We start from the raw sequence: 13,505 nt of genomic DNA, 5'->3' as shown, positions 1-13,505 counted from the left end.
AAGTTTACCTTATTTATTGCATTTCTATTTCTCCTCCACCTTTTCCATGCTCCATCCCTTTTCTCCTTTGCCCTGGCACACTTTCCGTTAAACCAATCTTTCTTTCCTTCTTCCTTAGGTCTATATTTCGGGACATATTCCCTGACTCCTGTTTTGTATGTTTCCAAAAATAAGTTTTATTTCTCTTGCACCCCCTCAGAGTTTTCTATTTCCTCCCAGTTAGTGTATTTGAAATAGTTCTTGAGATTCTCAATGTCAGCCTTTCTATAATTTAATCAGTCTCCTTTGTATGATTCATCTCTATCTTCTTTTCCCTCTTCTATATCCATTTCTAATATTACATGATCACTCTTTCCCAATGGGCACTTATATCATCATTCATTTGTATACCCCTTGTAAAAACCAGGTCTAATCTTGCCGGCTCATCATTTCCTCTGAATCTTGTGTTTTCCTTTACTCTTTGGTCCATCATATTATCTATCATTAGGTTCAGGAATCTTTCTCCCCAGGCTTCTTCCCCCATACCACTTTCATAATTTTCCCAGTCCACTTCTTTACAGTTGAAATCTCCTACTAATATCACTTTTCTCCTTTCCTTAATGATTCTCGTTAGACTCCTTATTGTGTCATCTATCATGTCTTTATATTCTTGATTGGTCCATGAATTTGTTTTTGGTGGCACATATGTTACAATGATTGTTAGCTCTTTTTTATTAATATGCATCTTAACATACAGTACTTCTGCTTTTTTCCTTCCCCACTTTCCACTTGGTTTACCACCTTCTCTTTCCTTGACATTATCATGACTCCTCCTCCTCCTTTACCCCCTCTGTCTCTCCTCCATACATTATACCTATTATCCAAGTCTATTTTGATTGCCTCATTTAGTTTTGTTTCAGCCAGGCATACAATATCCGGTTCTTCTTTCTTTATGTAATCTCTTAATTCTAATTTACTTGATAAAACCCCGTCCATGTTCGTATACATAATTTTTAGTCTCTTGCCTTTATCACTTTTAGTTAAACTTGTTCCACTTTTTCTTCTTCCCTTTTATATACCATTTCCTTATCCTGTCTCCTAGAATTCTCCAAAAAAAAAAAAACTTTTTTTCTTCTGACCTTTCATTATTTTTCTCTCGTACTGCTGCCGCCAGTTCGTTGTATCTCTTCCTTTCTTCCTCATTTCTATTTATATATATATATATATATATATATATATATATATATATATATATATATATATATATATATATATATATCCTTGCAACCTTCTGTTTCTCTGAGTTTAATTGTTCTATATAATATTTCTTCTGTTGCTGCTTGTGATTTTAGTAGTATTTTAATTGGTCTTCTTTTTACCTTCTTGATATGGTCCCATTCTGTTTATTTCTTCTACTTCTTCTAAGTTCTGCCTATCTTCGTCATTTAGATTTTTTAGTAGGTCTTTGATTGATTTTATTTCTTCTTTTTCTCTTCTTGGTCTATATTTTATATTTTTTTCTTTTAATCCAGATACGATTACACTTCTTTTTTTTCGCAATTTCTCTAACTAGATTTTCTTTTGTCTTGAGGACTCCTACCATTTTGTTTGTCATATTTTCATCTCTTTCTTTTAGTTGTTCTTGAATCACCTCCTGAAAATCATCCTTATCTTTCTTATCTTGAACTCTCCATGCTTGTACTTCTTTTTTAGTCACGTTCTGTACTCTTTCCTCTTCTTTGTTTACTAGATCTTTCAGCTTCTCTTTTTCTTTCTCAGCTTTACCGAGTCCTTCTTCCATCTGCTTGTAGTTAGCTATTTCCTTTTTCAGTTCTTCGTTTTCCGCTCTTAGCCTAGCTTCGTTTTCTTCCACTCTTTTTATTCTTTCTCTCAGTTTTTGAAATTCTTTTTCCTGTTCTTCATTCTCTTTCATTCCCATACTCTCCTTTATCCATTTATCTAGTTTACACTCAATAGTCAACACTCTCTTAAATAGTGAAGTATTCGCCGTATCGAATCCTTCGAATGCATTTACTCCCTCATCAACATAGTCATCATCTTCTTTCATTCTTTCCCTAGTCTCATACCTGCATTTAGATGGAATCTCTTCTTTACTCATGATTCTCTAATACTTGATTTCATGAAAAACGAGTCTACACTACTCGCCCAGGCCACTGCAAATACTATACAACAGGTAGTGATGATCAGCTGAGAGCGACGCCACTGTATGTATGTATGTATACTCACACACTTTTTAATCCATTGGAATTCCAATACATGTGTTCTGAAATTTTCTTTACAGGAAGGTGTCTAGTGAAATGGTCTACTTCCCTCCAGAAAACCAACTGTTTTCTACTACCGGATGCAAGAGAGTTGCTCAGAAGGTCGGCTTTGTATTGGCTGATGAATTGTATGGTGATCTCTTCACTTGAAAGTTATAGGTGATTAATTTCCTTGTTTAGATTCTCTCTCTCTCTCTCTCTCTCTCTCTCTCTCTCTCTCTCTCTCTCTCTCTCTCTCTCTCTCTCTCTCTCTCTCTCTCTCTCTCTCTCTCTCTCTCTCTCTCTCATAGCCTACATATTTCCTCTTTAATTTTTAGTAGAATATCATTGTCCTCAGTGGTTTCTAAGTAATGTACAGATGTATAGAAACTTCAATGTATTATTTAGTGTATAAAAATTTCTCTGTACAGTAGTACTAGCCTCTGGCTGGTGCAGTAGAGAGGTTACTAGTCTCTGGCTAGTACAGTGGTAATGCGCTGGCCTGGCATTGTTAAAGTCGACAGATCGACTCTTGCTGTTTACTGGGAAGTTACTGCTGTGGTTGGAGCACCACAGTGGGGAGTTGGGTTCACTTGGCTGACATTTCTGGAGAGCATCAGATGAATAATGGAACTAGAACCAATGAACTTTTAGTTTAAAAACCAGGGGTAGTAACACATACAGACAACCATGAAGATAATAAGCCTGAAAGTACCATATTAGACACATTATGAAAATTTGAATAGAGATCCAACATATTCTCTTATCCCATATATTCTATAGTGTACATGCTTTTTAAATATATTTAAGCATTAGAATTTTTATATATACGTACTTCCAAGGAGTGCTCACTTTGTTATGTCTCTAAGTAAAATTGTATCAGTTATTTCTTGTATTGAATTATTGCAGCAGAAATATACAGTAGTTGATTAGAAGCCAAATAATATTCCTTTGTGTGAAAACAGTAAAAACTAGCTGGGAATCCTGGCCATCTTCATCTGTCAGGATAGCTGGAATACCAACATTTTATCCTCATTTATGGGAAAGATGATTGGAAAGTGGTAACTTGAGGAAACCTTGATTACACTATACAATCAACTCTTGATTAATGCAAAAGTTACGTTCTTGGAGACATCACATAATTCAAAATCGTGTTATTCAAATGTAATTTTTCCATAGAAAACCATGATAATATGTGGGGGTTATGCTCCTGGCCACTGGGAAAGGCAATTTGTTAGTCAAACCTTAAAAAAGAACTATTGATACATCAAATCTTACAAATACTGTTTCTGTCACAGACACCTGTTTTTCATACAAAATATAGCAGTGCCACTGCTCGACATACCTTTTTCGCTGAGAAACCGCCCGCTTTAGCGCTACGCCTGGCAGCGCGGCGCTCATTGCTGCCGCCAGCACACACCGTGGACAACCAGTCAGTTATTTCTCGGCGTGCAGAGCGAGTAGACCTGCGTTTCCGCCGCTGCTTCCTTTCTTCCTCGCCTTTTTTTCGCCTTCTTTTCTCCTCCTGTTTCTATGGAGGAAGATTCTAGCGACGTTCCTGTGTCTCCGGGACTGTCTGTTCCCGTCCTGGAGGGTGTTTTGGCCAGCCATATGGACGCCCCTGCCAGTCCTTCTGCAGTGTTTACGTCTCCTTCGCCACAGCCCACGAGGCGGATTTGCTCTAGGCCGGACTGTTTCAGGGTCTTAGGTAGTGTCCTCCATGATCCTCATTCGGTCTGTATCAAGTGCAGGGAGTTCTGCAGCCTAGGTAAGAGGTGTGATGAGTGTTCTGGCTGGAGCAAGGATAAGATTCTTACCGCCTACAAGTATCAATGCGGGTTGAGGCGCAAGCGGGAGGCTAAAGCTAACTTAAAGGGTAAGTCTAAGGGCTCTCTTACCCGGTCTGGTATCAGCAGTGACACGAGCCATATGTCTGGGGATTCTAGCTCTCAGGTCTCCTCTGCTGGTTCTGTTGGAGGTGTTGCCCTTCAGGCAGGCAGTGTAATTTCTCAGGATGAGCTCACTGCTGATGATTCAGCTTCTCAGCAGGGGTCTAAGCCTCCAGTCTCTATAGATCTTTCCCTGTTTTTGGAATCCTGGCAGGAGCAACTCCTTGCTTCTGTTGACAGCCTGGTGTCTTCACGGTTGGGAGAGTTACATAACCCTGTGTCTTCCTGGCTACTGACCCACCTCTTTCAGCTCTCCCCTCGTCCTCGGACAGAGACCTGATGAAGTTCAGTGTCCTGCCCCCCCAGAGTCCTGACGCAAAAAGGTGTGTGCAGTCACATCAAGTCAGGGGGCCAGGGGGCCGTCCGGGGCTTGAGGTGGCTTCAAGCGTTCTCATCCTCCTAAGGATGACGCTAGAAGGATCAAGAAGTCCCGCCCCACCTCAGTGGTGACCGGTGCCCTGGCTCCTTCCCAGGCCCGGTCGGTGGGGGGACAGGGAGAGGGTGGACCAGTGCACTGCTCCTGGCCCCTCCCCCAAGGCCCAGGGTGAGGGCCCAGGCAAGGGTGATGCTCTGCCCCTTCGCCTACCAGGTGGCTTGCCCACGCCCTTTCCACGGGCTGCCACCTATGTCCTTTCGGCCGCTAGGGGCTCAGAGTCAGCCGACCCCCCTACGTCCTACCAAACCCACTGTCTTACGCCAGAGAGGCGCCAGGACCTCCCTCCCTCGAGGTGTGCGCTTCCCTCTGAGGCTGGCGTCTCCGCTCCTGGAGGCACCCCCCGGACTGCCCGTCTCCGGGGTAGTGACCTTCTCCTCATGGATAGCACTGATAGACAGGTACTCCATGGTTCCCCCCGGCCTTCTTGTTCGGGGTGGCAGGGCCCGGCCTCCTTGTCTCCAGGACCTGCCCCGTCCCTCCACATCCCCGGGGGGCTGGAGGAGGATGAGACCCAGCCCCATCGGCCTCCATGTACCATCGCATGATGGATTACATCAATTCAGTGTTTGAGGACGCGAGGGGCCAAAGGCTTGAGCAAGAGGGTCCTCTCGCCCGGAGCTGGTGCACCTGAGTCACAGGGAGGGCCGATTCTCCTCGCTAGGGCTCAACCCTCCAGTTCTTCAGGAGCAAGCCAACAATGCTTACCTGAAGGCCAATGACAGGAAGCCAGCTTCTCTTGGTTATCCTTCAGGCAGGTTTGCCAGGATGTACGCAGTATTGGACCAGAAAGGCTCAAGAAAGGCTACTGCCGTTAACCAGGACTTGCACCATGCCTTGAACTTGGGCTCCCGTGAGCCGAGGGTTATCCGTGACCAGCAGGAGGTCGCCAGGATGGAGGGAGTGGTTGGTCGTTTTCTGGGCGCACTCAACTACTCTTTTTGGTGCTTAGGTGCCCTTCACCTGCTGACGGTACCACATCTCCCCTCACACCTGTTGGATTTAGAGGGACAGCTCTTTAAGGCTGTTCGTATGGCCTTGAATGACATCTGCCGTGATTCTACTTACGTCAATGCCAATCTTCGGGCCTGGAGAAGGGAGTCCTACATTGCCCACCTCAGACCCACCTTCTCTCAGGTGGAGAAGGGCATCCTTAGACGGTCCCCCATCTTTTCTCCTCTCCTCTTTGATGAGGCCAAGCTGCAGGAGGCATTCCAGTCTTCCAAGAGTAATGCTGCCATGACTCTCCATGAGACTGCTCTCAGGGCCCTGGCTCGTCCACGTCCGGCCACCGGTACTCCCTTGGTGGAGCGCGGTTCTCATCTTCCTGCCCCCTCAGCCTCGAGGCCTCCGGCTGCTCCTCCCGGCGAACACAAGTTCGCCCTCGTCCTGGGAATCCTCGGGGTGGATCTTCCGGACCGCTCTCTGCCCGCCCTAGTGGGCAGTCAGGAGGACGGAGGGGTAAGCCCTTTCGGAAATGACAGTCTTTCTCACCATGGGGTGGTGGGGGGCTGTCTGGCCCTTTGCTGGGAAGGTTGGCTCAAGATCGGGGCAGAGGAATGGGTCCTCAGCGTTCTGCGGAAGGCTACCAGATCCCTTCTCTTCCCTCCACCCCTGACCACTCTCTTCGAGGATCGCAGGGGTTATGCCCCAGGGTCACCCAAGGGTCTCGCCCTCGAGATGGAGCTCCAGCGTCTCTGGACAAAAGGGGCTATAGAGGAAGCGCCTCCCTCCCCAGGTTTCTACAGCCATGTGTTTGTCGTTCCAAAGGCCACAGGCGGGTTCCGCCCATCATCGACCTCTCCTCCTCAACAAGTACGTCGTCACCACCAAATTCAGGATGGAGACTGTCCGGACGGTAATGTCGGCCATCCGACAGGACGACTGGATGGTGTCACTGGACCTTCAGGACGCATATCTTCAGGTGCCCATTCATCCCCACAGCCGTCAGTTCCTGCGCTTTGTGTGGGAGGGGTACCACTTTCAGTTTCGAGTCCTCTGCTTCGGTCTCTCCACTGCTCCGCAGGTTTTCACTCGTCTGATGGCTCCTGTCTCGGCGGAGTTCCATCGTCGGGCTTCCGCATCCTTCGCTACCTCGACGACTGGTTGGTACTGGCCTCTTCAGCGGTAGAAGCTCGACACGCCACAGCTTGTCTGCTCAGGCTCTGCTCGGACCTGGGCATCCGAGTAAATTGGGAGAAGTCATCCTGACCCCTGCACAGGAGAAGACCTTCCTCGGGATGGTGATTCGCTCCCCTCTTTTGAGGGTTTTCCCGACCCAGGGGAGGATTCGAGGCCTCCAGGATTTACTCCGCTCCTTCCTCAGTTGCCCGTCCCCCAGCGGAGCACTGGTTGAGACTTCTGGGGCACATGTCTTCCCTCATACATCTAGTGCCGGGATCCAGGAGGCGGACGCGTCTCCTGCAGATCCAACTGAACCAGCAATGGGACAGGTGGTCGATGCTAGACGACCATCCGGTCAGCTGGGACAGTGCTTCACGTCAGGACCTGGAATGGTGGCTGGAGGACGAGAACTTGGGGCAGGGTCAGCCTCTTCAGGTTGCCATTCCGGACCACCTTCTCTACACGGATGCCTCTACAGTCGGCTGGGGTGCGTCGCTCCTCCAGGCTTCTGTGAGTGGCCTGTGGAACATCCAGGAACAGACGCTCCACGTGAACGTTTTAGAACTCCGTGCGATCCGCCTCGGCCTCCAGCACTTCACGGAGGTGGTGAGGGGCTCAGTTGTCGCTGTCTTCTCGGACAACACCACGGCCCTCGCTTACCTGCACAGGGAGGGGGGTACTCACTCTATCCTTCTCAACCTCGAGGCACGCCAGGTCCTCGACTGGGCAGAAGCGCATGCAGTGTCGATCTTGCCCCAGTTTGTGAGGGGCTCAGTCAGTGGGGTGGCCGACTGCCTCAGCCGCTGACACCAATCCCTGTCCACAGAGTGGACCTTACATATGGATGTTTGTCACCTGCTGTGGCAGGTCTGGGGCTACCCGACAGTCGACCTGTTCGCCACTCGTCTCAATTACCGGATTCTGAACTTTGTGTCCTCCTTTCAGGATCCGGCAGCCATCGTCACAGACGCCTTCCTCTACAATTGGGACAACCAGGATCTGTACTCCTTTCCACCCTTCCCCCTCATCAGGAGAGTTCTCAACAAGCTCCGGGCTTCCCGGAACACCTGTCTCATCCTCATAGCCCCTTACTGGCCTCAGAAGGAATGGTTTCCAGATCTGTTGGCGGCGGCGGTGGAGCCTCCCCACCGCCTCCCTCTTCGCAAAGATCTATTGAGACAGCCACACATCCACAAGTTCCACATCGGTCTCCCTGGGCTTCAGCTGACAGGGTGGAGACTATCCAGCGCTTTCTGAGGCACAGGGGGTTTCTCCTCTAAGGTGGCCCAGTTCTTATCTCACGACAAGAGGCCTTCCTCTGCTTCCAACTATCAGCACAAGTGGAAGGTGTACAGGAAGTGGTGCAAAGATCACGGCCACACTGTCTCCAATCCCACGGTCCAAAAGGTCGCAGATTTTCTCGTTCACCTGCGCCAGGATTGCAATCTTTCTACCTCTGCCATTAAGGGTTATAAGGCCATGCTGAATGGAGTCTTTGCAATCAGGGGCGTGGACCTCAACAATGACCGGGTGTTGAGTGCTATTGTCAAGGCGTGCTCTTCTCAACCCCGCAGACCTACTAGGAATCTTAGTCCTTCCTGGAACCTGGATGTAGTTCTTCGCTACCTGTCCAAGGCCCCCTTCGAGCCCCTTCGGCTCTCGTCCTCCAGGGACCTGACCAGGAAGACTCTTTTCTCCTGGCATTAGCTACAGCGCAGAGGATAGGGAGATCCAGGCCCTCTCCTCCCGGACTAGCTGGCAAGGACAGGATCTTATGGTCTGCTATCTCCTGAGTTCATTGCTAAGACGGATACGGAGTTCACAGCACGCCCGGAATTCCGTATTAAGAACCTTACTTCCATTCTCGGTTCCATGGATGAGGAGCGCTTTTTGTGCCCTGTTCGGGCTCTCTGCCACTACTTACAACGGACTGCTTCAGAGACAAGGCCCAGGAATCTGTTTGTTGCAGTTAAACGCCCTTCTCGACCTATGTCGAAAGCGGCCATCTCATACTTCCTCAGGGATACCATCAAGTCTGCCCATGAGGCTATTTCTGACTCTGTCTGCCTCGAGGTCAATGCCCGTGCCCATGACATCCGTGGCATTGCTGCCTCCATGCTCCTCTGGGAAAACTGCTCGGTTCCGACCATCCTGAAGGCAGCACGCTGGAGGACTCACTCGGTCTTTGCCGACCATTATCTCCGCGATATAGTGCGGAAGGAAGGCGACGTTTTTTCCCTGGGTCCAGTTGTTGCAGCCGGTCACATTGTGGGCTGACAACTACCACAAGGTCCTCCTTGCTCTGGGGTAACGCTTCGGCTCCCTCAGGTGAACACCCCAGTGCTCACTTACACTGCTCGTCTTAGTTGATTGGGTCAGTAGCCGGGGTTCTCTCCTCTGCGTCAGGGTATTGAGCACGCTCCTGGAACACTCATCCCCTGACCCCTAAGGCCTGCTCCCTTTTAGACACACGGGTTAGAGGACCTCCCAAACCCTCAGCCGAGCCCGCTGGCACCCCTATGCTGCCCGGCTTCAGCCAAGAGGTTAGTGTCTACATATGGACAGTTTGTTTTCACCCTCTCGCCTGGCACTTTCTTCTGACTCCGCCTCCTTCAATGTTGGAGTCTGCTATATTTTGTATGAAAAACAGGTGTCTGTGACAAATCTAATTTTTAATACTAAAATTAATTTCTTCACTTACCTGTTTTTCATACAAAACTTCACTGCCCTCCCTTCCTCCCCCAGTCAGGTTCTCTCCCTTGAGAAATAACTGACTAGTTGTTCACGCAGTGTGCTGGCAGCAGCAATAAGCGCTGCGCTGCGTAGCGCTAAAGCAGGCGGTTTCTCGGCGAAAAAGGTATGTGGAGCAGTGGAACTGCTATTTTTTGTATGAAAAACAGGTAAGTGAAGAAATTAATTTTAGTATTAAAAATTAGATTTTCCCTCAGCATGAACTTTTCTCTTTCTAATCCCATTGTAAACCACCTTAACTTAAGCTTATCATTTCTCAGCAATGTAAAGCAAAGAAACAAAACCTATTCCAGCAGTTTGGTCAAGAAATAAAATAATATCCTTGCTATATTTTGTATGAAAAACAGTGTAAGTGAAGAAATTAATTTTAGGGTATTAGAAATTAGATTTACAAAGAGAAAATTTCATGCATTGATCAGCAACAGACAAATGCCTCCTCATCTCCTACTTTGTTTTTTGGTGTTCCATGCAAGTTTTCACTGTGCTTTACAAAACAATCCTTTCTTGGTGGTAAAACATATAAAAAAGTTCATAAAAATGTTTTGTGACCATTTAATGTATATATAAGACAGTAACACCTTGGGAGGTGGTGTTACCAACACCCTGCTAGCATTCTCATTACCATAGCAGCGACGTCCCCCCTATACATTGATGGATACCGTTTTGCAACTGGAAGTTCCTCTGTTTGCTCTTAAGTCTATTGGATTCAGATCCAGTGTCTCAATGTGGTTCCCGCCAGAAATAGTGTGGGTATATGTGACATCATCGAGTCAAGTTAACGCATTAAATCAAATAAATTGCGTTATTTATCACTATCTCCTCAAATAATTAAGGGGCCGCCGTGGTACAGTGGAACCATGCGTGCTTTGGGGTCCGAGGGGTCTCCAAGTGCACGGGTTCGAATCCTGTCCACGGTCTGAGTGCAGGTTGGGCTTCCTCACTCAGGGCAACGGTTTCCTAGCGGGTGGGCTTTGATATAGGAGGTACCCTAAAAAGTATCCCCTTTAGCCCATAAATTCCCGTGAAAAGCCCACATGGTATAAAAAAAATAATAAATAAATAATAATAATATCAAGTCATTTTAAACTTAAATTGGATAATTCAAACTCGTGTTAATCAAGAGTTGACTGCAATTCAATTTGATCACTTGCCTTCCAGTTCTATATTAAAAGAACTAAACTCATGATTGGCTAAAGGGTCTGTCACTGGGCAATGTTTCTGTGAAATTTCAGTCATAAAATAATGGATTTTTGTTTCCGTGAACCTCCTACTGTGATCTTTCTATTACACTTATCCCATGCTCACTCCCTGTAGATGGAATCAGGCATTTAGTTAGGTTATATTTTATCCTTCTTGTTTGATCTATATCAATAAGAAATTCATATTAGCATCCTACATATTTCCTATGTATTTGTCTTTATTTATTTTTGTTATTTATTTAGGTATTTATTTATTTATTTTTTTTCTTTATGTCTGCATTGTGAAAAAAAAAAAAAAATATGAATTCTTGTTTTATGTTGTTTCCATAAATTACATATGTTCTTTTATGTAGCATTTACAATGGGCATTTATTTATGCAGTTGGAAGTTCACTGTATCATAGGAAGATCCTCCTTGGTTCTCAGGGACATACTAGTGCATACTCTAATTATGACCGAATCTAATAGAACATCCCAAGTTGTGACTTTTCATATCTCAAGCAACTGTGGGATAGTATGAGATAAATCACTCATCTAGTCATTGGTGTATTTATCAATATGGAGATTAACTGTGTGGATTTTGTAAGTTTGATTAGTTCATTATGGTTCTAGCAGAAATTCACCATGATCATGTATTAATGTGTATACTATTTAAGCATGCCAAAGGATATTTTCAATTGTGTTTTAGAATTTTGTGTGAATGCTTAAAAAATATATTAGTTGAAGAAATCTGAATGAACTGTAAATTTGAAATGCACAGTACTTACAATAATGTAATTTTATTTTATTTTTAACCTATTATATGTCAAGATCACTGACTTTAGTCATGAAGGGAAGAAGTAGTGTGTCCAAGGTACATGGAAATAAGTAAGGGGTTAAAGAACAGTATTGATTTGACAATATTAAATGTATGGATCAGGGAATCTTTAATATGATATGGAGATGGTACATGGAAATAGATATTCCATACAGGGACTGACATTTGTAGCCCTGATGGTCTCTTGCAGCTTCCCTTATTTTCTTTGGTTTTATGATATGGAATAGGATGTGGTAGTCAAGCACAGCTATATGTCGTCTAGCCAATTACCAAGGGGTTTGAGTAAGTAAGGAGAGTGAGGTGCTTTTGTGGAATTTTGATTGTTAAGATATAATAAAGTATTTTCTCCTGATTTTAGGAAGTATAAGCAGTTTTATGGAAGATTTGTTTTGTGACCTGTAATTTGTGGTAATATATCAAAAGATGCAAAATAAATAGTTTCATGAAGTAATGAGGTTTAATTAATCTTGTGAAATATCTAATATAACTTAGCCACACCTAGTCAACTCCATCATAGTACTATGTCAGCTTTGATGTACCCCAGTCCTACACTAGATTAATATCTCATGTCAAATGCAACAACTTATCTCAAAATCTTGTGCAAACTCCAACACCTTATGTCAACTCTACTATCTTATGTTGACTCTTTCACCAAAACTTTAATCCCAGTTCATGAAGACAACACTATATGTCACTATCACTAAAACATCTTTTAACAACATCGTTAGTTATGACATTTCATCAACACCTTATGTCACCTTCATGACAGGGACTACCATGTGTATATAAGGATGATACTACGTTTAACAAGGAGACATGGACTGTCACCTGTAGGGATGGCTTTTTGCAGCTTCCTTTATTTTAAGTTCTTATGATAACTGTTATAGGACAGCCACAGAAGGATAAGAAAAGCTTTTATGGAATTATTTAAGGTTGAATATTAAAAGAAAAGGAAAACAGAAAATCATGTAATGTTGAGCCTTGAATTAAAGCTGAGAAAAGAGGCTATGACATCACAAAAGTGAAGCTGCTAAGCTCCGCCCCCTTTTCAGAAGCCAACTACTCAACCCAAACATTGCTTTGTTGATGATACGCGTGACATTCACCCATCTCAATGTTTTGCAATTATGACGGCTTGCTCGGCCTATGGCTGTACCAGGAGGAGTGACAATGGAGACAACATTTCATCAGTAAGGTATAGAGATTTTCATGGCCAGTCATCACATGACATGCTAGGAAACTGGGTTAGATCATGAGCATGCCAAAAAGTCATGGGAGATTACAAGAAAAGTTATTTCAAGAATTTCATTAGCAGTTCATCTTCTATGAGATCCACATGCAATCAAATTACATTAAAGTATTGCAGAGTTGTGTGTATATATATATATATATATATATATATATATATATATATATATATATATATATATATATATATATATATATATATATATATATATATCCTCAAAAGATCAGTAAACACCCACTATTAACTATAATAAGTGATGAATGATGCGATAAATCTTAGAGTGTTTGTAAACAGTAATCAGGTTACTAAAATATATAGTTCCTTTTTGTGTCATAGTTAATATTAATACGTACATAGTAATTTCCCAAAAAATTCAATATTTCTTTAAAAACTGTTGGAGTAATGGGGTTTTTGAGCCTTTGGGAGTGAGACAGTGATGGTGGGTCCTTCTTAATCCCTGACTAGTTTTATTTATTTATTTATTCTTTTTAATAAGAGGATTTTTAGGTCTTAACTATTCTAGGCCTCTTTCTTTAATGGCCACAGGGGGCCCTCCATTAGTCATTTCAGCACTATCCCTTAATTAATCCATCAGTGCAAATTATATAATACCCAACTTAACTTATATCAGTATATTGTGGAATAACAAACAGATTATTCATTTTCTAAACAAAATGAAGATAGAAGGATTTAATAGAATCTTATATTATGGTCATATATATATATATATATATATATATATAT

The 13,505-nt window shown here is 44.2% G+C and overlaps 1 protein-coding gene across 1 annotated transcript in view; it reads left to right on the top strand.

The window, feature by feature from the left end:
* LOC123515173 (torsin-1A-like) overlaps nt 1-3,181 on the top strand; it is a 94,729-nt gene extending 91,548 nt beyond the window's left edge. Inside the window, exon 7 of the mRNA XM_045273681.1 lies at nt 2,282-3,181. Within this exon, the coding sequence (XP_045129616.1) occupies nt 2,282-2,411 (130 nt within the window). The 3' untranslated portion in view covers nt 2,412-3,181. The remainder of the gene's footprint in view (nt 1-2,281) is intronic.
* Nucleotides 3,182-13,505: the final 10,324 nt, after the last annotated feature.

This window comes from Portunus trituberculatus, chromosome 38, assembly GCF_017591435.1.
Source record: "Portunus trituberculatus isolate SZX2019 chromosome 38, ASM1759143v1, whole genome shotgun sequence".
NCBI lineage: Eukaryota > Metazoa > Arthropoda > Malacostraca > Decapoda > Portunidae > Portunus > Portunus trituberculatus.
This window is presented reverse-complemented; position numbering and strand designations above follow the sequence as displayed.